Source organism: Gracilinanus agilis, chromosome 2, assembly GCF_016433145.1.
Source record: "Gracilinanus agilis isolate LMUSP501 chromosome 2, AgileGrace, whole genome shotgun sequence".
NCBI lineage: Eukaryota > Metazoa > Chordata > Mammalia > Didelphimorphia > Didelphidae > Gracilinanus > Gracilinanus agilis.
In genome coordinates this window covers 419,206,251-419,233,207 of record NC_058131.1, presented here as the reverse complement: position 1 = coordinate 419,233,207, position 26,957 = coordinate 419,206,251, and the positions used below count along the sequence as shown (strand labels likewise).

The 26,957-nt window shown below is 36.3% G+C and overlaps 1 protein-coding gene across 8 annotated transcripts in view; it reads right to left on the bottom strand.

The window, feature by feature from the left end:
• The window catches only part of WDR20 (WD repeat domain 20), a 160,865-nt gene that overhangs the window by 67,102 nt on the left and 66,806 nt on the right, over positions 1–26,957 (bottom strand). For 2 of the 8 annotated variants that reach the window (XM_044664614.1, XM_044664617.1), the window contains one exon: positions 16,884–18,856. In XM_044664614.1, coding sequence (XP_044520549.1) covers positions 17,558–18,856 — 1,299 coding nt within the window. In that variant the 3' untranslated portion in view covers positions 16,884–17,557. Of the gene's footprint in view, positions 1–79; positions 423–13,151; positions 13,212–14,581; positions 14,648–16,883; positions 18,857–26,957 lie in introns of those variants that run through there. The other 6 variants (XM_044664611.1, XM_044664613.1, XM_044664612.1 and 3 more) reach the window with 6 other exon arrangements.

Sequence of the window (26,957 nt, the reverse complement as noted above, 5' to 3'; positions counted from 1 at the left end):
TCTGTCCAAGAAACATTTTATTTTACACTATGTATATATATTATATATGTGTGTATATATATATAATATATATGTGTGTTTTAATTACATTGAACTTTAAGCAAGAAAACCTAGTTTCTCATTTTAACTGCATCGCCAAAGAATTGCTTTAAAACAGAAAATTCTCTGGGTAAGCAGCCAAGGAAATGACACTGGAAAAAAGGACCTATGATATTCCTCTTCTGTACCACACTATTATTCCCAGAATTCCAGGTTTACATTCGGCCATTTTAGAAATGTCGATGCTCTGTGGCTGAAGAGAGCAGCTCTTGGTGCCCTTGTCATTACTCCTTGTCCTGGGGTGGGTTTTGTTCGTAGAAGAGGGATGACTATACTACTGTTCCACTTGGAGAATTGGCCTGGTTTTGGGATGACAATAAACCCTGCAAACAAAGCAGTTTACATTAATCCAGCAAAAGTACCCAGCATTGAAGAACAAATTTACACTAGGATATTTTTCCAACTTCTTAATTAGCAGGTCAATTTTATATCAGTAACCACCATTTTATCAAATAATTCCATTTTTTTCATCAAGTTACATATTCCTTCACAGATCTTTAAATTCATAATTACTAAGTAACAAAACAAAATTTAACAAGCTCCCAAATCTATACATATCTAATACTTTTGATATAATTTTCCTGGGGAAAAGGAAAGAAATTGCTCATCTTTTGGGAGAAATTAAGATTAAGGCCCATGAAAGAGATAGCTGTCTTACAACAAAACTATCTGCTTTTTGTTCTCCAAAATAAGCCATTTCCTTCCTCTTCACCAGTAAGTGAACTGTTCACCAGTGAAATGAGATACGGGAGTAAATAGTTCACAACTGACCTCACAATTGAATGGGTAAAATGGAATAGAGGCAATCCCAGACATGTATTAATTGTAACTGTTTTCTCTTTTGAGAAGGAAAACACCATTCAAGCACATTTCAGAGTGTTTAGCAAATAACTGTGGATTTTTTTGACAGGGGAGGCAGATATAGAGGGTTTGTTTAATAGAGAACAAGCCAGTGGTTCTTCTTGGATAAAATAGGTTTTGGTGAATGTAAAAATAGGGCAATGAGTTCAAAAGCCAGTGCGAACCACTGAAGCATTAAGGGTTAGAACAGAAGATGGGCTTTTTGAAATAAAACTAATGGGATGGGATGCCCGAAACTCTTGCAAACCAATGGGACTGTGTGGCTCCAACTGTTCCAACACTAATCATGTTAATTTATAACAAACAGGGAGAAAACGAGACCCATGTTAAATTTCTCTAACTTCAGGTAGGTATCATTTTAGATAAACTTAAGCTTGTTAATCTCTCCCAAAATAAATGGCTACTACACTATTTTGGTATATGATGTACAGTTAGATCTTGATCTTTCACTTACTGAATTTAATGCTTTACTTTTTTAAGAGCATAGCACTCAAGTTGTATATTTTCCATTTTAGGCACATAAACTTAAGTGATTCTTAAATCCGGTCTGAAAAGTACTAAAGTAGTGTTTATAAGCTAAGACATTTTAAAGTGCACAGTACTTATTTCCCACATTTGGGATTTGTAGCAGATAAAAGGGCTAACTAAACCTGAACAACATTCATTGACAAAGTTACATGCACCTTATTCTAGGTAACCAGTGGGACTATAGTTATGCTACCACTTAAGTAATTTTATGTACAGATCATTTCTTACCTGAAAGTTAGGTTCCTGTAACTTAGAGATCCTTTAATCTAGACAAGACCAGGAAGCAAATACCAATTGGAATGTAGAATTTGACACCTCTTCAGAATCTATAGGAGCTCTTTTCCTCTCAGATCCAAGAACCCAGGAACCACTACTGAGAAAAGGAAAGAACCCTGTTCTGACTTCTAAACCAAAAGAACACATTTCTGGATTGGTGGTAGTGAGTCTCAAAACCTAGCCCAACTAAATTCTCTCCTGCTAACTCAGATCCACCAAGTCAGATGTGATGAAATCTATCAGGATAGGTGGATAAAGAAAGCTGCATTTTCTAGTTTCCCAACAAGCCTGGAGAAGGCTGGCTGGCTTCTAGAGGTGATGCAGAGAACATGGCTTTCTGAATTCTAACTACAGGAAGGTAATATATATATATATATGAAATGTACATTTAAGATAAAAAAATCTCCTCTATGAATCTCAGCACAGGAAGAGATCTTGGTCAATAGAAGGTGGAGGAAAAATGGTTTTAAGTGATCAGTGCAACCAAATCAAAGAACTGCATATATGCCCAAACAAAATAGCCTCAAGCAAGCCCCAAAGTAAACATCTGGCCAAGAATTTCCACAATAAAATGTTTCTGAAATAAGGAATACCTTAAGGAAATAATAAATTACATGTTCTTAGAGAATCTCTTGAGGATTTTAAGAAACATTTACTCAGAATATGGTATGGGAATTGTAGGATGTTTCCTGTTTGTGTACATATACATACATTTATACATGCAGGTGTGTATGTACATACACATACATATGTATGTAAAATTAAGGTCTTATGCTTGAAAGAAAAATGAATACACTATCAAAAATAGAGTTGTTTTAGAGATACTCTTATAAAGGAGAAGTGAGCCACTAGGCTAAAGGCAGACAGAAGCCTCCCTCCTTCAGCTGTTTAAGTTGTACTTGTAGCTGGCCTCCTCCCCCATCAGCATCCCTTTTCAAAGCAAGCTAAATCTGTTAAGCGCTTCAGGAAGAAGTGGATAAATCTATGTTAAGAGACACTCTGCTTCTGGGAAGAGAATTCTTTGAGAAAGGTGCCACCTAGCTGCCCACCCAGCACAAGAAGAGTACTCCCGAGTCAGCATTCTCCATTACAAGACATTACTATGCACCACTCCCAGGTCTCTTCCATTCTTGGAGCCCTGTTTGGTATCTACCTTCAATGCAGCTTATACCTTTTTCCTCAGAAACTAAAGTATTTTTGCATATCTCGTCACTTATCCTTATTGTTCTGTGAGAAAAATGTACAGAGGAGACAGACAGGCACCCAGGGACAGGATGGGCTGCATCTCCCATCCCCTTGGAATTTAGGAATGAGGAGACCAGGGTTTAAATTCTACCTCTGGGGAGCTGGTTGGTGCAGTGGAGAGTGAGGGCTGGACTTGAAGTCAGGAAGACCCTGAGGTCAAGTCCAGCCTCAGCCACTACTTACTAGCTAAGTGCCTCTGGGCAAATCACATGAGGCTATTAGCCTCATAAACAAACAAGCAAACAAACTAATTGATTCTGCCTCCTTATTTGTGAGCAAATTACTTAGCAAGTTAACCTCTCTCAGCCTCATTTCCCACCACTATAAAATAGGGATGTAAGTTACACATCATATGCATAGCAAAGTACCATCAAAGTGAGTTACTGCAAAAGGTAATCTAGGGATGACGATGAGAGCATTTATAGTGTTGCAAAGTGCTTTACACAGTCTCTCATTTGATCCTCGCCACTTCAGGGAGGCAGGAGCTATTAACTCATTTTACAGATGAAAACAAGGCTGAGAGTAGGTCTGTGTCTTACCAAGGCTCACATGGCTACGAAGTGTCGCTGGCAGAATTTGAACTCTGTATGCCACCCTGGACAGAACAGGATCTTCTAAGGCTTAGCCCTGCAAAGGACTTGAGAGATTCAGCCCAAGCTCTGACTCGAATGAGGCCCAAAGGCTTAAAAGGACGCACAGCCCAGGAGAAGAGGGAGTTTGTCCTAATTCCATTGACTTCTCTACACTAATAGATATTGACAAGAATTCATTTTTATAATACTTCAGTTTACTAGTGCTTTTCATTTCATCTCTTTAACAATGTCATGAAGGAAGGGGGGAGGACAGGATAGTTGGTCCCAATTTAGGACAGATGAAGAAACTGAGGCTCAAGAGATGAAATTACTTGCCTGAGGTCACCAAGCAATATCGTAATTAAGGTGCCATTAGCTAACTCCATTACCTGGTGCTTGACAGCCCTTCTCCTGCTACCTATCTTTCAAGAATTAGAATTCCTAGTGAATGTCAATTAGCAGAAGAGATTTTCTGGATAGGTGAGGATTATCCCGTGTTAAATAGGCAATGTGGTTCATTTTTAGAATGTACCTGTCTTTCATCTGCATATAATGTAACCCTGTAGTGTAATACAATTTCTATAAAAGATACAAGAGAGTGATAAGACTTAATTAAATCTTTGATATCAATAGGTAATTTTCTTCCTAAAGCCTTCTAATTGGTTAGCAGGTCAGAGAGAAACAAACACAAATAAACTTTATCTTTAATTTTAGTTGTTGCTGAGAGAAAAAATCCTAAACTCAAAATAAGATCCTGGATGCTTAAATCATTGAAGATAATAATAGCAATAATTATAATACTGTGCTCATCCTGTTTTAGCACAAATAATTTGATATAGTACTTTGAATAATAATTTAGTTTTGGTCCAGACCTAGTGATCTCCTTTGGAGGAGGAACATGCAGAAACAACTTTCATGAATGCAGACCAAGATCAGTAATGTCTGTGAATTAGTCTTTTAGAGAATTACCCAGGGAACTAACTGGTCACAGGATTACAGATTTAGAGTTGGAAAAGTTTTAGAGAGAACTGATTCCACCCCCACCCCATTTTAGAGATTAGGAAATTTGGGAAGGTCAAGGGTCAAGGTCACATGGCTATAATCTGAGATGGGAATTTGAACTGAGGTCTTCCTGGCTCTTCCTCTGGCACTGCACCAGTCTTCCCACAGCTCCTTTCAAGTTTCCATGGGTATAAGACTAAGAACTGATCACAATTACCATGAAGTAGGTGGCACAAATATTATTCCTATTTTACACATGAGGAAATGGGTTTAAAAAGGTTTAGATGCCCACAGACATAAGTGAATATTGCCAAGACATGAACACACACACTCAGAAGTCAATGCTCTTCTCACCATTTTGCTTTCATAGTATGCATATAATGGCAATATCCTTGGTTTTTTACTTTATTTTATTTAACCCTTACCTTCTGTCTTAGAATCAGTACTGTGTTCCAAGGCAGAAAAGCAGTAAGGGCTAGACGATGGGGGAGGTGGGGGTTAAGTGACTTGCCCAGGGTCACACAGCTGGGAAGTGTCTGGGGCCGGATTTGAACCTAGGACCTCCCATCTCTAGGCCTGGCTCTCAATCCACTGAGCCATCCAGCTGCCACCTCTTTTTTTTTTTTTTTTAAATCTTTGGTATTTTCATTACTGAAAGTTTTCAAAATAGAAGCTAAAGTCATCTTGTATAGGTTGAATTAGATGGTCTTTGAGATTCTCCGATTCTTTGATTTTAAAGTTTAGAACATTACTTATGTATATGTGGTATCTATTTCTTCACAGCATATATATATGTATATATGTGTATATACATACCCCTAGCAATTCCTAAAAAAAAGCACATACATTCTGAATATAAGAGCAAGTAAACAAAGGAATTGTGACAGTCACTAGTACTGTTCATGATACTAATCCTAAAGAATAAAAAAGTAGAAATTCAAAATGGCATAATTTTACCTGATGTTCAAGCAATGTCTATGGATTTTAAGGTGCCTATTGAAAACAAAAAGTGTTACCTAAAAGGGAAAGACCATGAGGATATGATGGTGAAACTGAACCCCCAACATGATTTCAAGATTAATCAGTGATAGTAAAGCTAGAGACAAGCCATCAAGATTACGAATCCCCCTGAAGATGGCATATTTCTTCCCTTTTTTCCTGCCCAATTTGTCATTTGTCTCAAGCATGCATATTATATCAGCTGATGATACAGCGATAATTTTCAGGAAAAACATTCATTATTGTCATGTATATACAAATTGGTTTAGGTCTTAGGGAATTAGGGGAGGATTGTGGAGAAGGCAGAAGAGTATAAAGACAAGAAAGAATGCTTCTCCTCCCAACAGTGCCTCTTATAAATTATGTGACCCTGGGCAGGTCACTTCTCTCTCTGAGCTTCAGAGTCTAAGTTCCTGCTGGCCATTTTTATATCTGAATCTCCATTCTCCAGCACTTAAAGCAAAGATCACTTACTAGATACTTGCTGATTAATACTAAGCTGCACCAAGTTAAATGTTTAACAAAGAGCTATGAAACTTTATAGGTAAAGATAATAGCTGTTAAGAGCAGAAAGAAAATGTATAAAGTACATCACTTAAAACATATACATCTATTTAACAATTCTTTTGCACGTCTACAAAATGTCAAACCCATTGGTACTACAAGGGATGCCTAGGAATGGTTTCTGCCTGCCTCACCCCCACCCCCACCCAACGACGTAGTCTTTTATATGTGCTTAGATATGCACAACAGTATGGTGAACAAGGAAGGTCCTTGAGTGCAGGGCCAGTTTAATTTTTGTCTTCATAGCCTAGGGTCTAGCCAAGTGCCTGGTGCATAGTAGGCACACACTTAATAAAATGATTGCTAACTGAATTGCACAATGGTATAGCACACACTGGATCTAGTCAGAATTGGATTGCAGTCTTGTCCCAGGATTTATTGTCTGGTGGCTACCTCCTTACCCCTTTCTGAAGATCAAATGAGAATACATTTGGTAAACTAGAAAACTGTTGGGCCAAGCTAAATCATTTGGGAAAAAGGACATAAAAAGGGGAGGTCATGCAAAGTACTTATTACAAATTCAACCAGTTTAACTAAGGAATAAAGTAACCAATATAAGACTTTTAAAGTACTCTGTATTTTGGGGGAGGGAATGTTACCAGAAACTTCATTTTAGATCACATTTTTAGTTTATATTAGTTTATATGAAAAGAACTTGATTTTGAGGCATGCTTAGCCATTAGCAACCAAATACTATATGAGAACATGGTAAATTTTAATTTTTCCAAATTTTAAAAGAAATAAAAAGAATTAGAAGACGCTAGAGTGAGCAACACATTTATAATTTTTGCCATAAATCAGATGTTGGGCATAATTTCTGTTTTCATTTCCCCTCTCTTCATTTGGACTACAAACCAAAAGTTTTGTGTTCTAGTACTCGCTCCACCAATATACTGCCTCAGTTTCCTCACCTGTAAAATAAGAACTAGATACTTTCTTAAAATCTTTCCCACTTTTGCCATTTTATGGGGCCTTTTCTAATTGTAGAAATGTTTAAATAATGTAAATATATCTTGATAGAGCTTCTGAGCCCAGAAATTTTATTTAAAAACAAATGCTAAAATGACTTAAATATTAATTTTACTGAATTCATACAATTTAAGATGTTAAGCTTATATATATAGTAAACTCTCAACCAAAATGCTACAGGAATGGGATGTTCTGTTTATTGAAGGTTAGGCAAAGGATTTCCTTGCTAAAAATCTTTTTAAAAAATGTGTTAGTCACAATGATGCCTTAGGAGAAAATACTTGGAACACTGGAAATCTAATCATGTGTCCTCATTTTGAGATGAGAAGCATGAGGCCCAGAGAAATTAGGCCACTCACCCACATGGTGTCCTATAATGTATTAGTGACAACAGGAGGAGAGGAGTGCACCTCCTAATTCACTACCCACATTATGTATCTCTGTGGAACTCTAATGCCTGGCATGTCATCTTTCTTGTAATATTTAAGGATCTTGCAGAACCTCAAAGTTATCCATCTAAACCAGTGGTTCTTTAAGCTTTTTAGCTCTTAGGGCAGCTGGGTGGCTCAGTAGATTGAGAGCCAGGCCTACAGACGGGAGGTCCTAGGTTCAAATATAGCCTCAGACCATTCTTAGCTGTGTGACCCTGGGCAAGTCACTTAACCCCCATTGCCTAGCCCCTACCACTTGGAACTAATACACAGTATTGATTCTAAGATGGAAGGTAAGGGTTTTTAAAAAAAAAAGATTTTTAGCTCTTAACAAAGATAGAATATTCTTTGTCACAAGGTACTATGGAACATTAAATGTTTAAGTTGGCAACAAAGAGTCCCAGTCAGTTTGTTATCACTACTTGGCCCTTGGGATGCCTCTGCTTTTTTTCCTTTCTCTTCACCCCTCAACCTCTTCTTGACTACCCTGGGGATCACAATGTCCACAGTGGCTTGGCACCTCCCCACAGAAGCTGGGTGGAGCAGGGGTTGGAGATTGAAGATTATGGAAATTGCACAGTGTGGGAGGAGCAGTTGTACACTCAGCAGAACTTGTGGCCCATCCTTTGAGAACCACTATGCCACCTGCAATGCCCATTGCACTTTATGTAGTTAAAAAAACAAAACACAAGAGGTTAGGATGAATTTATACACTCTAGGAGTCCTAGTCTGGTTTTATTTGCTTTCTGATAAATATGTTCTCATTTTCTTACTCTTGCTTGTTGGCAAATAGTGCCTCTATTCTGAAATTCTGAGTGTTCAGAGACAGTCAAAATTCTAAACATTTAAATTGTAGAATATTCAAACCCCTTAGGTATTAAATAGCTCTATAACCTCATTTTATGGAGGGAGAAAATGGGATCCTGATAGGGGCAGTAATATACCAGAACTAGAATCCAGGTTTCACAATTGGAATGAATACTTTGTTCTTTACATCTAAATTAGAATGAATGATAAATATGTACAAATCTGATAAAACATGATGCCATTTGCAAAACTCAATGTCACCTTGTATTTAAGTACTAAAAAAAAAAAAAAAAAACCCCACAAACTCTTTACCCTGTGCTGATATATACTAAAAACAAAACAAAAAACTCTTACCTTCTGTCTAAGAATCAATACTGTGTATTGGCTCTAAGGCAGAAGAGCAATCAGGGCTAGGTAATGGGGGTTAAGTGACTTGCCCAGGGTCACACAGCTAGGAAGTGGCTGAGGCCACATTTGAACCCAGGACCTCCGATCTCGAGGCCTAGATCTCAATCCACTGATTCACCTAGCTGCCTCCTAAAAATATATTTTTTTCAGGATAAAAAAAAACAACAACACACACACACACAAAAACTAATCGCATGGAACTTAAGTCACCTAAACAGAAAATGCTTTTATAAAAACCAGTAATCATAAGACAAATTTTGGACAAAACAAACATCTAAACACTAAAGCAGCTCTGATCACACTCCTCGCAATTCAGTGTTTATTAGGGATTATTATAAGCAAGGCCCCTTTGGTTACTGGTTTGGGGATAGACCCCAAACTGAAAAAGAATAGTCCTTGCTCTTGAGCTTATATTGTAATGAGGGAGGAATATGATACACAGTGTGATTGGGGAAAGGAAGCTTAAAATAAGTGCTTGAGGTAAATCTAATTTCAGGCTGGGCTGTTGTGGAAAGATTTCAAGGTTTTCTGAGAGCTAGAATTCTCAAAGATCCCCACTAACCAAAGAAGTATAGTCCTCTCTGCCATGGCCCCAAACCTATCTCCCCTCCCCTGTCTCATCTGACTGTTCTTATTAATATCCATACCACTTTATATCTTTCTTCTGACCTTACAGTAAGGTCACACTTTATTCCTGACTTCTGGATTTTAATATCCTGGAGGTATGGGCCATATCTTGATTATCTTTTATGTTATCCATATCACCCAGTAAACTAAACTGTACATTGAAGGCTAAATTGCCAACATGGCAAATAAATGAGCAATTTTAGAAGTTGTGCTAAGTTATGTAATACACCATGCCAAAACCAAAATTTATGGGGAAGTGCTTGGCAAAGGTACAGGGTATATATTTACCAACTGATGAGTAACCTTTCCATAGAACTATCTACAGCTCACCAAGGCCATACATAACAACAATGTAGGGTTTTAACTTTTACAAAGTGCTTTCTTCACATTAGTCTTAGGTGGGATAGATATCCTCATTTTACAGAAGAAACTAAAGCTCAGTTATTAAGTGGTGCTATTCCATTTTTCTCACCTTGCCTTTCACATGTCTAACTTAACCCTACTAGGTAAGAGGACCAGTATGGATTCAGTCTATTGTCCAAAGAGATCTGTGCTCCCAAATGAAACAAATTAAGCTAATTACCTAAATGCTTTGATTCCCTACTTTCCCTTGAGCAGATACAGTGAGAAACTAGGTAGCAATATTAGAAGGCTATTTCAAGAAATAGTTTTGTAACAAAACTTAAGTGTCACCCAAATCTTACCTCTGAACAGAGAGTTGCCAGCCTTTTTTTAGGAACTAATTTTTTAAGGATCTGAAAAAATTCTTTCCTCCATGGTCAAAAAACTCAGATGAACCTCTTCCCACTTAGGAAGTCTAAGCACCAAAACAGGGTGCAAATACAGTTATCTGTATTTTCATCTTCTCAAACCATTTCCAAATAGAATTGCTTTAGGGATTTCCAAAGCAGTTTTGTTCAGGTTTGATCTTTCCTCACAGTCCTACCAGAGCAGTGATCCTATATTTTCTAAGACTATGGCAGTGGAATTCAAGTCAAGTTGGGAAAGCTTTTAGCTTTAAGTCTAGTAGTGAACAGCATTTACCAAGGAAAGTCTTGAGGTTGGCTATAGGGTGACGAGTCTTTTGGCCACTGCAGTTCTTAAAGATCCAATAATAAGATATATTAGTTTATCAGTGTCTGCGAAATGAGGGTGCTAGTGGGGAGATCAAAACCAATGCAATTACAGATTCTTGAACTAAACCTATAAGTTAAGTGCTATTGGGTAGGGGGACAGATGTTTAAAAACACCTTACAGGCAACAAGCTGGCTATTCTAGACTCAGTATATCCAACTACAAACACTGCTGTCAGTGACTGGAATGCTGAAAAGAAAATAAGATGTGGGAACTTGAATATCTGAGCTTAAATCTGTATGGAACCAGAATGATAGGACTGTACCTATGGATTAGGTAAGACCTACCCTTAGAGGAGCTATGTACCTGAGAATATTTTTTCTGGTCTAAGATCTCCCAGGAAGACAATAAGAGATGGGCCACAACAGAAACTGGGCTGAATACTACTATTTAAATGAGCTTCTCAAGTTTATGATAAATGCTATGGTTTTAGATCACAAGGAGAAAAAACATTTCACCCCCGAGGATGGGGCAAACTTGGATTTTGCCACTTTTCCAAAGAAACAGGTCTTGAGACAGAAATAGAAGAGAGATTACAGCTGCCAAGTTTGAACCCAGTGTTATAGGAATTTTATGAAACTGAATAATGAAAATAAGGCGGAAATTTTATTTCCATGAAAGGTCATTCTTCTCTCCATGCTAGCCTTCCCTTACCTCAGTGGAATCTTTGATGGTGACTTGTGTGAGTGTAGGCCTGGAACTCCTGCATTGAAGCATTCAGGGATGGAGGTCCCAGGGTGCTGCCCAGTTCAATTATGTCTGTTGAGAGTGAGTGGACAACATTTCATAGCAAGATAACAGAAATAACTGTCTACAGTTTATTAAAACCATGAAAATGGGAATTCTCTCTTTACCCTATCTACACATTGGCTTCTAAAATAGAAATGTTTTCTAGTTTTTTTTAGGCAGTGGCTGCTTCTACTATAGTATGTATCTTGAAAAAAAGTGTCAAGCAAATTTAATTCAAGGCCATGTGAGAAGGAAAATAGAAGGAAATCCTCATAGGAAAAGAGCTCCTATAGAGTTAAAACCATCAAAATGTCCCCATTTCAGCTTTTGCGTGGCTGAAGAGAACCTAACCAACCATGCTTGGATTTGTAAAATCAAATACCAACACTGAACTTAGAACACAAGGTTATATATAGTTCAGGCTATAATCATGACAATTAAATTTAATATAACAGTTAAAAACATTGTAAGTAAAATAGATTTTTCTCTATTTGATTTCCACTGATAAAGGCACAAAAAAAACTTTGATACAATTTTGACAAGTTTTTTTTAAAGTAAATATATTAAAAAAATTCTAAATCAAACTAGGTGGTAGCAATGCTTGTGCCTATTTTTTTTATTGAACTCATAAGGGCTTTCATTTTACCTAGTGTGAAAAATTTTGGTTTTTTTTGGGGGGGGTTATGGGGAGGCTTACTCAGATTTTCAAGCTCAGATAGGAAAATGACTTGAAAATTATCTACATTTACAATTCATTCACACATTTTATTTAATGTCATAATACAGTGGACAACCCCAAAGTATTCTGTAATTATCAAGTATTTAGTAAGGTTCTTTAGCTGTAATAAAGACAGTTGAACAGCTAAAAAACAAAGCTGTGTGAAACAGAAACATGATTTTTTTTAAAAACTAAAAAAGTACCAACAATACTAGTATTATTAAAGCTTCATTAATTATTGCAACAGTTAAGAACTTAATTTACCAATATCTTATGTTAGAAAGGCTCTTTATGAAATTTATTCAAGTTGTCAAGAAATTGGATGAAAATGTAAAAAAAAAAAAGGAAATACATCTGAATGTACTTTTGATTTTCACTGTAAATATTAATACAGGTTTTATACAGTATCTCCATTAGCAGTCTTGAACAAACTCAAGAATACAGAAAAAAAATGCAGGAAGAATTTTGTATGTTAGATTCACATTCAAGCTGTGAGACAGCAATTTAGCGATGACCTGGATTTCATTTAACATATGCATTGAATAAAATATTCACAACACCAATTTAATAGCTTTCTCCTATGGCAGGGGCAAAGCATACAGTTTTAAAATAGGTTACCAAGTTTCAAAGGTCACAGTTGAATATAGGGGGAAATTCTGTAATTGCTGAGAGCCGGTGAGGTTATTAACCCTCCATCATCCTTTATCTATACCACAAGATCATGCTGTATTTTTGGTTTTAATTGAAGCAATACGTGTTTTACTCTGACACACATGATCATTATCAGTCCTGATTTAGCCTGATATGAAGGGTGTGAGGAAGGCATTGGCTTTTCTTCCCCCTCCCAATTATGTACACAAGGCTGCAGAAGTTCCAATTTTTTGTCACCAGATCATATGACAATGATTCATTTTAATTGTATTATGCCTAGGGCTTATACTGAAAATCTTATGTTGAGAAATAAAAATGACAACTAGGAATTTGAAATACCAACACTGAAAACATCACCTGTCAGGGAGAAATGCCCTTTTATAATAGAAAAACAGGCAAATTGCTCTTTCAAATTCACCAACAACACTTGTAGCATGAGGTACTTGGATATGGTTTAAGCACTTTGAGCAAAAACTCATACTGAAACATGATACTGTACCACATGCACCTTAAATCTGAAAACCTTGGAGTTCAAAAAGGTTGCTTATAGTTTTTCTCTGGATAATCCAACATTGTTTCATTTACAGAGTTCTGAAAGGAAGTTTATTTCTGCAGGTTTCCAGCCTGCCTTAATTAGCCCTTTGGCATTTTTCTGGTGATACTTGAAGCTTGCCTCAACATAGAAACCAAACCTATTTTTTCTTCCCAAAGTCAAGAGAGATCACAGGAAGTTGTGAACAGGAGAAAACTTCAATATCATTATAAATAAATGATGCTAATCAACTTGAGAGCAAATTCTCAAGGTTTTACTACATGCCGCAAGGAGCCAAATAGTTATTCCCTATCTCGGGCATTTTCTGCTAGACAACAGAAAGTAATTTAAATGAATTGCAAACATTTTCCTAGTATGAATTGTAGGTACATGTTTGTGTCAGTACACCCACAGAAAATTTATGCCCCCCCCCCTTATTTCTCAAAGGTGTTTGAGTTTTATTCTAAAGTGAAAAGTATGGGAAATCTTTGCTACAGCTTCCTATCCATCTTTTTTCTTCTTCTGAGCATCCTCTTAGTCCCAAGCAAAAGCTTCAAGGGGCAGTACTTATGTAATTTCTCTCCTTTAAAAAATGTCAAATTCTAATGCATATACAAAAACACATGGAAAGAAAGTGAAAAAACTTTCCCAAAAGTTTTAGTAAAATTGCAATTAAAATTGTTTTAAAATACTATTTTGCTATTCCTTTCAATGTCTTTTGGTTTTCCTTTCAAAACAAACTGAGGGAGATAAGGTGATGGAAACTTTTAATTTCCCTATTCCTTGCCATAAGAACCAAAGAGGATGGTTTAAGTTTTAATTGAACATAATACAGCCCAACTTCCAAGAAATCAGTCTTGCCAAATGTGCATGGTAAAAATCAGCATTAAGCTGGGATTATGGAAATAGTCAAATCACTCAAAAAAAATGAGACAAACGAAATGCCAAATTACTTCAAAAGTACCATTACTACTGGCCAGATATTGCTCCAAGCTCTAACGGACAATTTGTGGTTTTCTTACTTGGGGTTCACTCTTAGGTTAGAAACAAGCCATATTATCCTTATTTAAACTTAGTATTTCACTTAATTACCTGTGTTTTATTACCTCTTTGTATTTATAATCTGATCAGAAAAAAATGCCAACTGAACATGCTTTTCAACTGATTTCCTTCCTCTTTGCCAACTTGTGTTTTCATTTTCATATTTCAATCTAAAGAGATGTTCTAGGTCGTTAATGTGAAAGCCTTTGGGAAAATATCCAGTAAGGAAGCTCAAGGTTTAAAAACCTAGTAAAAAATTCACGAAAGCTACATAACATTCAATGTCTCCTAAGATTTAGGATCTACTCTGGCCCCTTAATGCTTTTGCAAACACTTTGAAAATGGTTAAAGGGTCACTCATTGCTTCTGTACAATTTGCAGAGCCAAATTAGTTCTGATCCTGGAGAATATTTTGTATTCTATCCTCCTTATTGGAGGAGTCATGCTTTAATAACTGTCAAAAAAATGGGGGCTACAAGTCAGAGGGAAAGGTTAGGACCACTTTGTGACCTTGTTATCTATCCACTATATTTGTTTCTCTTTGTAACCCCAGTGGCTGGTTCATAGTGTTTAATAAATACTTGCTGAATGACCCATTAAGAATCTACACTCCTGAGTCAGTTAGATTTATGCATAATAGAGAGGATCAGCCCACTATCCCTTTTCCTTCACTCTTATCCAGCCTACTAAAAGCACAAAGGAGGGAGAAAAGGTGATAGAGATTAAAACACAGTACACACAAGCTAGGTTGTTGAAGTTATTGCAATTTAAAGATATGCTTACTGGCAAAAAGGGAAGAAAACTTACAGAAGTAAAACTCCAAAATCCAAACACTCTATGGTAATGTATTTGAAAATTATGATTAAATTGAAATTTTAAGTGCTTTTTCTTTTTTTTGGAACATTCTCAGCCTGTTCCTTCTGGTATACATTCCTGGCAAAAGTCCTCTGCTCTGCCTGTGCCCTCATTCCTTATTCCCAAGGAGTAAAAATCCTGTTTATGTGCTAATGTTAGTTTTATTGCAGAGAAATAGAGCTTAAATGTCAATCTCCTTGAAGGTATAATCTAAATTATGCTAAGGATATATGCTATATTTATATCAATGTGCAATAATATGTTAGAATTTGAAAGACCAAGATAACTTCAGTATGAATAGGACTTACCTGTAATTAACAACTTTCCATAGTGAACAAATTACCCCAATCTTGAATTTTGAAACTGCATACTCAATGTCTCAGAAGCATTTGAAACAGGATTTCTAAGAATGTCTGTGCACAAAACTGCACACACGTGATATTTTTTCACATGATGTTATTAACTTACTTTTCTAACAACAAAATTTAGACTGATCTAAAGTTGAAGATCTGCTAAAATGTCTGTCGTTAGTTACCTACAAGGATCAGTTAACATTTAGGAACAAAGGACCATATTTTAAACAGGTAAGGCATTGATATTCCTCTCTTTCCTGGAACAACCATTCTGAGATGTGTAACAAAACAAAATACAATTGAAAAAGTGCTTTGTGGCTTTAATACAAAAGAATTACGTTTACTGTTTTAATTTTTGTTACATTTTTTTCTATTACAAAGTAATAGAAACAGACTTTTCATTAAGGAGTTTCATAAATATAAAGTTAATGGATCCAGCCATTTTGTGTGCAGAAAACTAGGCCTGGATGAAACATGATTCCAGCAAATTCTTTTAGAGTTGCAGGCAGCATCAGTGTAATGGCTACGACACATCATTCAGTTATATCTTGACTAAATAATTGAGATACAAATCATTAGATTTTTCACTTTTTGTAATTTCATTTGCTGTTTTAACTCTGGACTCATATACATTCTCATAATCTAGAGATTTAATGAAGTAGATCATACTATAACCACAAACCTTAATGCCAAGAATAAAAATTATCAAGGAGGAAGTTGTCATTTTGACAAAATATAATCAAAAAAGTCAAATTTTACCACTCTGAATATTGGGAGAGAAATACTTTAAGTAACTAATAAGGTACATCGTAAATTACAACCAAATACTATAGATTAAAGCAACACTTGGGTCCATTGTCTTCAGCATCAGAATTTTTATAAGAAAAATCTACCTAGCAACTATCCCCCCCTTATATTCATCAGTCAGTCAATTAATCAATCAATCAATCATATGAGCTCCAACATGGTAGTTCTGTTTATTTAGAAACAATATTAAAATGAGAGTCCTGAGAACTAATCTACTCACCAGTGTATAACACTCCTCTGGGTATCATAATATATAATAATTTAAAATAAACAGCCAAAACATCCCAAACCACAAATGACCTCAAATTCTGCCTGTTGCCTTTGGGTGTAAAAGCAAAATCCAAACGAGTTCAAAGTCAGTACTTTTAAGCCTTTGGGAGTATATTATTTTTTATAAAAACAAAGCTAAGAAGCTTGCCTGAGGCCTCTAAGTCTATGCTGGAGTTTCACCAAAAATACTTGCTTCTCCCTTTTTCCTCAGTTCCATCCTCCCACCCCCCCACCCCCACCCCCAAAAGAGCAGAGTATTGGGTACAAATTATCTTGGCTTATATGACAAAGAGGCACTTTTGATGACTGCCAGACTTCCTTGGGTCTATGATTCCTTTCACCTTACAGGCTCTTAAGTAGTACAGGATGCATACTTAGACCACCACTCTTTTCAGAATCTCAAGCAAAGTGCTACAAACCACTTCTTTGAAAAGATGTTTATTAAACAACTTTAATTCTGTCATAAAATGACTAAGATGGGTTTTAAAAATTAAGGCTCTTGTCTTTGGATGGATTGCCATAACAATGTAAAAAGAATATCAACACTGCTCAACGCTTTGTTCCTAAAGTTAAATTTTAGATAGATTCATAAACCACATTCAAGATCAAGTTGAAAAAAATTTGACTATAAATGACAATTAGTGACTTTGAAATGAACACACATTCTCTCATTAAGTGCATAATAGCCTAGTCAGTGAGTTTAAGCAAAACTACTTCAGTCAAAGCAGAAACTTTCAATTTAGCATTTTAAAATCACTGTTTTTCCACATTGCTGTGATTTTCCTAAAATCAAGAGTCTAATATAGGAACACTAACTGATCCGTAGGGCTCTATGTACTCCCAACAGGATAACTGTCTTGGCTGGTAATTTGTATATATTTTCCTTTTTTAATGTACTATGGTGAGATGTCAAATGATTCAGAATTACATGGCATGCAGTATCCAAAATTATGGCTCTGATGCATTTAGCTTTACATTAAGCATAAAGAAGTGTCATTCAACATTCATTTTATACCCCATCCCTCCCACAAGGGGGAAAAAAATCACTACCTATTCAAGTTCTAGATCTTGATGCAGCATTAAGGATTAAAACTTACCACTTTACCAGGCCTTGCCCATGTGCAAATAAATCCCTCCTGACAAGCAGTGACTATACAGTCTTCAAGAAAAATTAACACAGTCAGTCTTTCATGTGCTATCTTTTTACAGATAAGAGGCTCTAATAAGGGAACATCTTCCATTCGGGGGCACAGAGAAGTTCCCAAAGTTTTAGCTGGGTCCGTTTTGGTTTTAGTAACTAGGTTCAGTTTGTCACTACTCTTGCTAGATATATGTCCCATACTATGATTTCGCTTGTGATCTTTGTCATGGTGTCTTTCTTTCCGGTCATGTAGTGAGAGAGTTGCGAATTTGCTGACACCAGAGGCAATGGCACCGTCTAGGACGCTGCTTTTACTGCCAGCATTTGAGACCGCAGAGTGTGGAAGGCTGTTGGACCGTGGAAGAGGCGGGGGCACAGAATTTCCAGGCATTGTGATGCTGTTTCCATTGCTTCCTGGGTTGGTTCCACCACTTCCTGCAGGCGGACTCGTGGCATTCATGACATTTGTATGTGTCCTTGCTCTGGAGAGGGGTTGGTGGGGAAAAAGAATGTCTTCTGTAAGGTCCCATAAACAGAGTTGTGTATCTTGTCCTACTGAGCCAAACCTATATGTAACACTTACTGGGCGACTATCTGTAGAGTTCCTTTTTGATAACCTAGATTGCGTACTATTTGCTCGATCTCTGCCAAAATGAAGGAGGTCTTGGAAATCCTCATCGCTGCCACTAAATTCCATTGGGTCACTTTCTTCTACACTAGTAGTATATGGGTCAAATGCTACAACACTGACCCATGATTTATGTCCATGGCCTCTAGCTATTACTCGACAGTCCACAAAAGACCAAACTGTCACCAAGTCATCCTCTCCACCTGTTACAATATATTTTCCATCTGGGCTCCAACAAACACATAGTAGTCCTCCAAAGTAGCTTTTCATTGTACCGTGCAACTCCACTGAATCAAAGTTAAACACCCGGAGAAAGCCATCCTGGCTCACACATGCTAAGAACTTCCCGTCGGGGGAAAAAGCAAACTCATTCAGGGCACCTTCTCCCACTGTCCACTTAAGGAGAGGGTTTCTTGTGGACTTGCTCTTGCAAGTGTGTACTGCAAAGTTTTCTCCTTGCTTAAGTAGCTGGTAGTGTGGAGCTGTGGTACCACAAGTGTGTTCCACATTATATAAGTACATATTACCACTGGAATGAGCTACTAGGAAAAGGCTTTCCGAACCTGGCACCCATTTTACACAGGTTACTCTGGATTTGTCTATTAGTCTCTGTGAAAATAAAGCAGAAAACAAATGGCTATCAAAATGAGGAAATTTTAAACTTCAAAACTGTCTATTAAGAAAATGCATTTAAGATGCTCTGATATTAAAATAAGGTAAGACTTGAGTTTTTCCTCTTCCAAACAGGGAAACATTTCCCTTAGGTTAAAATCCTTCATTTAGACATTGTTATGACTTATACTACGAGTACATATATTATGGAGTACAATTTAATGACAATTTTACTCGCTTGCCTCATATGGATGGCAAGGAGCCACTTTGAACAACCCTGTTATCAAAAATATGAGGAACGGTGCAAAAGATTCATTACTTACTGGCTAAAGGACTTATCCTTTTCTTTTGACACTGTAACACTAAAAAATGTTATTGTCTCTTCTGTGCCACTAGTTCTTAAAATGATCAAATCTTAAGGTCAGTTGTTTTGATCAGGAGACCCATCAAGTCTCCAGCAATTTCCAAGCCACACATTCTTGTAACTAGTTGGAATTTCACAAATGCCATCTTGAGAATCTTGTGTTCTTGGAGTAAAGTTAGCACTCTGATCCTTGAGCTTTGGTTCTTTTGACCTTTTCAAATAAATGTCTGTCTACATTTTCACTAAGATGAAGAAGTAATTTGTTGTTCAATAAGTCTTTTTGGAAATGAAAACTGATCAATCAGCTATGATATTCTTTTGACCCTTTCAAATAAATGTCTGCATTTTTACTGAGATTAAGTAATTTCTTGTTCAATAGTTCTTTTTAGCTATTAAAATTAATTAATGGGTTATGGTGCAAGCTGCCAATAATAACAATCTGGCAAGGCAGATTTCTAAATTGATCATTCATTACATAACTGCAGGAAGTCTGAGAAAAGTCAATCTATACAGCAGGTTCCCTACCAACAGATGGTCTGAAGTTATGAAACAACATATATATTTCAAAATTGGGTTTGAACTACGATGTTCAAACATTCAATTTAAAATATGGAAATAAGAATGCATATTATCAACCTATGCACTAATAAAAAAAGACTCACAGAATGGTAAAAACCAGAGAAACCCTCAAGCACATTAACTCCAACCCTTTCATTTTACCGATGAGGAAATTGAGGCCATTAAACATGACTTTGAAATGATGGAGACACTTCTGACTCAGTACCTGTGATTCTTTGAGGACAGAAACTTAAAATTACATTGGAAAACAACACAACAGGAATCACATCATTCATTTTTAAAGGGATAAAGAAAAATAAAATACTAAACTAATAAGAAAAGTAGATATTACTTAATCTAGAACTCCTGTTGGAAGTTTTAGATTGATTTATGTGGGACAAAGTTCAACTGGTCTTCACCATATTGAGATCTTTTAATAGAAAACATTTTTAAGACTTAAAATGCCAAGGGTCTTCTGCTTCTTTCTACCAAGATCCATTATATTTATTCTCAACATTTAGGATAGAATCCATCAACAGAAATTCATACAATAAATATGACAATTAATAATTAGCTTAGGAAAATGTGAATTTTCAAATGCCACTGGGCCAATGAACACTGGATGGGGCCTTCTTATAACATCTGGTAATGTTACTTTTTTTTTTTTTTTAAACCCTTACCTTCCTTCCTGGAGTCAATACTGTGTATTGGCTCCAAGGCAGAAGAGTGGTAAGGGTAGGCAATGGGGGTCAAGTGACTTGCCCAGGGTCACATGGCTGGGAAGTGTCTGAGGCTAGATTTGAACCTAGGACCTCCCGTCTCTAGGCCTGGTTCTCAATCCACTGAGCTACCCAGCTGCCCCCGTAATGTTACTTTTTGCAGTCAATAAAAATATAAGCAGACAGTTTCAATATTTGCTCAGTGGGGAAAAAAGTTAATGTAGATAGATAAAAATAGTGAAAGGGTTTTCACAATTACTTCTAATAGGTTTGACTTTTCCTTTAGGAAATGTTAACTTCAAAGCTCCTGAAAAAAAAGCAGTATCTGTCATTTGACTCAACATTATTACTTCAAGTGATCATTATGGACATTTTTACTTTTATAGGAATAACAATGAAAACAACAGCAGAAAATTATAATAAATTTGCTTCCAGAAGCCCTTATCAGGTAACTCATTCATCTCTAAACTGGTCCTCTCATAGGACTTGGTAAGACATAGCAAATCAGAGCCTGCCCAATGTACCTGATGCCATAGGCCCTTAGGGATGCCACTGTTGGGGAAGATGACTCTATCAGATGATCTTGAAAGACTTGAGATTTATATTTATCTCTCTCTCTCTCTTTTTTTTTTTAAAGCCTTGCCTTCTGTCTTAGAACCAAGATAGAAAAGCAGTAAAGGCTAGGCAATAGGAAGTATCTGAGGTCGAATTTGAACCCAGGACTCCCATCTCTAGGCCTGGCTCTCAATCCACTGAGCTACTCAGCTGCCCCCTATATTTACCTCATTTCAGAACTTAACCTTATCTTAATTTGCCATGGGCAGCTAGGTGGCACAGAGGGTTGAGTGCCAAGTCTGGAGTCAGGAAGACTCATCTTTCTGGATGAGGAATGTCTTCCAGGAAGACAATCACTGGCAGTTTGACCTATGCAAGTCATTCCTCTGTTTCCCTTAATATACTAGAAAAGGAAATGGCAAATTACTCCAGTATTTTTGCCAAGAATAACTCTAATAGGGTCATGAAGATTCAGATATGACTGAAATGAATGAATAACAACTCTCTGTACTTTTTTGCTATAATGACTTCCCTTATCTACCCTTATTCTTACAGGTTATCTCATGTATTCTGGCTCTCCCTTGTCTCCCTCAATAACTAGACTTCATTGGCCTTATTTTTAAGAATGACTTTTCTTTTTCCTGCCCCATCTATCCCCAAATCTTTACCATTCTCAACCTTTGATTCCTCATCTCTAGAAGAACCTGATTATTTATTCCTCCATTCTTATTCTAGGGCTATTAGGTATCAATGGAAGGGGAAAAATATGTACAAAACCTGATTTTATTCACCACAATAATGTTAATCAACCTTAATTGGCCCTTACCACTAACAATCTGAGCCTACCCTTATTAATTTCTTCATTCCCTACATCTATTCCTAGTCTCTTTCCTCTTGTTCTCTCCCTCATATATATAGGATATTATTTACCTTCCTACTTCACTGAGCTGATGAGGCCATATTACATGATGGCCTTAGTACTTCTTCCATTCTTCAGAAAATTTCAAACTTATTTACCAACTCTCCTTTTCCTTGATCCCATCTCCTCTTTTTTTTTTTTTTTCAAATTTCACTGGAGCAGTAATCATTCCTCTTCCCTACTTCTAGTCCCAACTTTTTTATCAGTCTTCATTCTCCTCTAGCTCCTTTCTTATCTACCTAGGAACATTAAGCTTTCCCAGTTTTTATTTTTATCTTAATGGAAGCAATCCTTTGACTTTTCCAACTCATTCAACTACTATCCTCTCTTCCCCTTCAGAGCTGAACTCCTTGTAGCAATTGTCCATAGCTGATAACTCCATTGCCTTACTTCATTCTGCCTATTCAATCCATTAAAAGTCTGGTTACCTGGCCACCTGAAACCACTCTCAAAGGTCACCATTAGTCTTCTAATTACCAATCCAAGAGGTCATTCTTTAGTCCTTATTCCCTCTGATCCCTCTGGAGCTTTTGATACCAAAGTCCATTTTTACCTACTGGATTGTTTTTCTTCCTGCATATTAGAAACATCATATTTTCCTGGTTCTACTAATTCTTTTACTATTCCTTCTCTGGTAGGAGGAGAAAAGTAGTTCAGTGAACCGATCACTGAACCTCAAATTAGGAAGCCCTAAGTTCAAATTCAGTTTCAGGTGCTTACTACTGATTGTGTGACCTGAGGCAAGATTTGTATTTCCTCATCTGTAAAATGGGGATAATAACATCTACTTCCCAGAGTTATTGTGAAGCTCAAATGAGATAATATTTGTAAAGTGCCTTGTAAACCTTGAAGTACAGAGATGATGATCATCACCATCATAATATTGCTCATCTTCTCAAAAACCTTCTGAGGTTCCCTACTTCTTGATATTTAAGGCCCTCTGAAGTTTTGTCCCACTTTTTCTCAGCTTTATATTATTAATCTTTCTGTATATTATTACGCACTCAAGCCAAACTACACCTGTCTTTCAATTTTCAGAACCATGCTCACATTATTCTCTGTCTGAAGTTTTCTCCCTTTTCCCAAGCCTTTGAATTTCTGATATTGGCCCTAAAAGTGGAGTTACAACATATACCATCTAATTACCCAATCCATCTATTTTTTATTTCACTACTGAATTCCTAAAGCTACAGTTGTACCTTGCTATATCACAGTTCACTTATCATGGCTTCACTGTACTGCAGGTTTTAAAAAAATACACATCTAATTCTATATGGTGGAGTTTTCACTCTATCACAGAATTTTGTGGATGAATACCATACTGCATACAATGGAAATGTGGTACACCACTACTACTTGTGCAAGTTTGCCAATGTGAGATTGTACATGGCATACTAATGGCTGATGAAAGATGACCAACCACAGCACAGTGTTCTGTATCATGGACGCTGATTGGCTCAGTGGCATCAGTCTGTTTGCTCTCCTGCTACTTCACAGATTGTCACCTATTGCGGGGGATGTCTGGAACATAATTCCCATGCTAGGTGAGGGATCACTGTATTATTAAAATAAAAAGCTACTTCATGTAGAAACCTCCTTGCTAAATATGTTTGTACCTCTATTATTTACCATCTTTTAGGTAACCAAACTTGAGATTATAGTTGAAGCTTCCCTTTCTTCCATCTATGGTGTATATAGGAAACATTTTCCTAGAACCTCACCTGGGACCTTCTTCTCCCACTTATTTTCCTAATTATTTTATAATCTAATTATTTGTTTTATATACTATAACTAGATTAAATTGAACTCTCCTTGAGGGCAGAGGTCACATGTTCTCTAAACTTATGGAACCCAATGTCTACCATAATACCCTGTACAAAGCTGATGCTTAATAAATGTTTTTTAAGTTGAATGGCTCTGGGGGGTAGTTAAGGATCACAATTTTATAAGGATCAAAAGGGTCCTTTTATAAGAACCTAAAGGTTAATGACTTACTAAAGGTATAAAATTCAATTAAATTTCATAAAAGGAAAAGGGAAGGAAATAAGCATTTATGTAGCACTTAATATGGGCCAAGGACTGAGTTAAGTGCTTTTTAGAAATATCTCATTTGATTCTCACAGCTCTAAGAGGCAGATAAATTATTTTCCCTCCTTGTTTTACAGTTGAAGAAACCGAGGCAAATGGAATTTTAAGTATTTAAGGCCAGATATGAACTCAGGTTTTCCTGATTCCAAGTCCAGCACGCTATCCACTATGCTACCTTGTTGCCTCTTATGAGTTTTTATTTACTATGTGCAAGGCATTGTATTAGACGCTGAGAAAAAAAGGAAAAAATAAAAGAATCCCTGGCTTAGAGGAGTTTATATTCTAGGGCAGTGATGGGAAAACTTTTTAAAGAGCGAGGCGAAAGGAAAGGAAATGCTCATCTGTCAGTCTGTTTCTAAGGCAACTCTTTCAAAGTTTCATTGTATTGTATCCTACTCATTGTACTCATCAGATATGGAATAATGTCACCCAGCAAGATAGAACATTTTGGGGGGCTGCATTTGGCCCACAGACTGTAGTTTGCCCATCACTGGTCTAGAGGATTGATAGGAAATAATAGCAAGTATAAGGAAAAGTATATAAAACAAGGGAACATAAGAAGTAGATATGAAAGAGGAAGGGAAAATCAGGCAAGTGTTGAAAAGGGGTGGCATCTAGGTTGAACTTAAAAAAATAATTTCTGAAAGGCAGAGTTTACATAAAAGTAGTGTGTGCTAGGCCTGTGTGTGTATGGAGGGAAAACAACTAATTGTAAATATATTCAACAGAAAGAAGGAATATCAAATCAAGACTGTCTTGAACACAGAATTTCATAAAGGAGAAGCATATGAGATGACTGGAAAGGCACATAAGATTATTTAAAGTCTTAATGTCAAGTTAAAGAAGTATACTTGATCCTATAATCAATGATGAAGCCTCTCAAAGTTTTTGAGCAAGGGAGTGAAATAATTAGACCAATGCCTAAGAAAGATTATTTTGGCAACTATGTGGAGGATGGATTAGAAAGGAAAAGAGACTACAGTTGGCCTAATTAGGAATTCTATAATAATAATGAGAAGAAATAATGAAAGCTTAAGTTAAAATGCTGTCTGTATGAGTGAAGAGAAGGGGAAATAGATCTATTTCCCCCCCAATAAATCACAATATTATTCTAGGATCTTTTAATCATTAATTTATATGCCAGTGTGGCAGTTTGTTCTTCCCTATGCTAATTTTTGTACAATTAATCTAAGATTAAAAATATATAGGGTTTTTTTTATTATTAAAGGAGTGGTCTATTGTGGGTAGACGAGACTAGGAAATGTGGAATAAACCACAAAAACTTTCCATAAAAAAATTTTAATTAGCATAAATTAATACAGTAATTATGAGATGCTATAGCTACTATATATTAATATTTTAAATTATAGTTATTTTAAAATATTATAGTTAACCAAGTCAGTTGCTTGAGATTTTAGCCACTATTAGATTTTTTGCTAATTATAGCTTTTATCTCAAAATAAACAAATGTCAGTTTTAAAAGGTTAAATAATGTCTCAAAAATGAGTTATAAAAGTATGAACACTTATCACAAACCGCTGTCCTTCAAAGTAATCTTTTTAAGGAATCACATTACATAATGTACCCACTAACTGTTTAAAAACTGTATACCAAAGCATTTTTTATGTAAAGTTCATTTAGTCATGTTCAAGGCTGTAATAACATAGGGTATGTTATAACTATCACTTCCTTTTCCAGAAGTGTGTTGTTACAATAAGTTGAAGAGATATTTTTCCAGAGGTTGAGACTATGATAAAATTATAGATAGAAATTAGATATTTTTGGGGCTGGGGTTTATGCCTGTGATTTCATTGGTATAGGATCACAGTAAAGAGAATCCTTCACCTAATTTAGATTGGCCCCTGCTCTGCAGTTTATAATCCCTGAGAGAAATTATGTGATTTGCCCAGGATTGGAGAACTAGTACATAGAAAGTAAGACTTGAATCCAGGTCTTCCATATTTTGAAGACAGCTTCATTCATTATAATATCACACTATATCTCAGGTATTTTTGAAATATCCAAAACAGACTATAACAATTTCTATGCTGAGAAAGGATCAAGTACTTAGGAGTTTCTTTGGTTTGGCATCAGTTAAAAACTGAGTCATAATTTGATGATGATGATGATGATAACTGATAAGGTGATGATGAATGACACTTTAGCTCTTTTCTTGGAGGGTGGGGGGGGGGGGAATGACATTTATCTAAATCCTGACTCTAGACCTTATTCTAATATATAGGTTCCTAAATGGAATTCTAAAATTTACCCATACACACAAGGGAGCCTGAAAGTTCCCCAGACCAAAGAATGCATGCCCTGTGATGGAGTTTTTCCCCAGCAGCTTAATGATTTTTATTTTAGAAGAAAAAAAAGTTTTGACCTCCTTTTCATCCTCTATGGCCAAAAAAAAGTACATCTCTTAAGCTACTTTTCAGTTTTTTTTAAATCTTCATGAAAAAGATATTTTAAAACTGAAAGGAAGAACCCAAAGGTTTATCTTGTTTGAGGATTCTTGAGTATTATTTGCTGCTCAGTTTCCCAAGGAATAAGCCCACAGCAATAATTAGAGGGTAATACTATAAGGCAGATGTCATTCTTGAGATATCTCTATGCTACTTGTGAATATCTAATCAAAAATTTCAAGTGTCTTCAGCTAAATGGAAGAGCCAAGAAAGAAATTGAGGAAATGTTAAGAGAACCAAGCTGCATCCCTTACAGGGATGGTCCTTTGAGAGAAAGGCAAAACTCCATGTTGTGGCCAAGGTGGTTTGCAAGGAAGTTAGTTTTCCATTTTTTCTTGGAAAGAGAGAACTCTGAAAAGAACATTTCTGAGATTTGCTTCAATTCCTTGGTTAGGAATATCATGAGCCCAGTTCTTCCACCAGGGCCTTA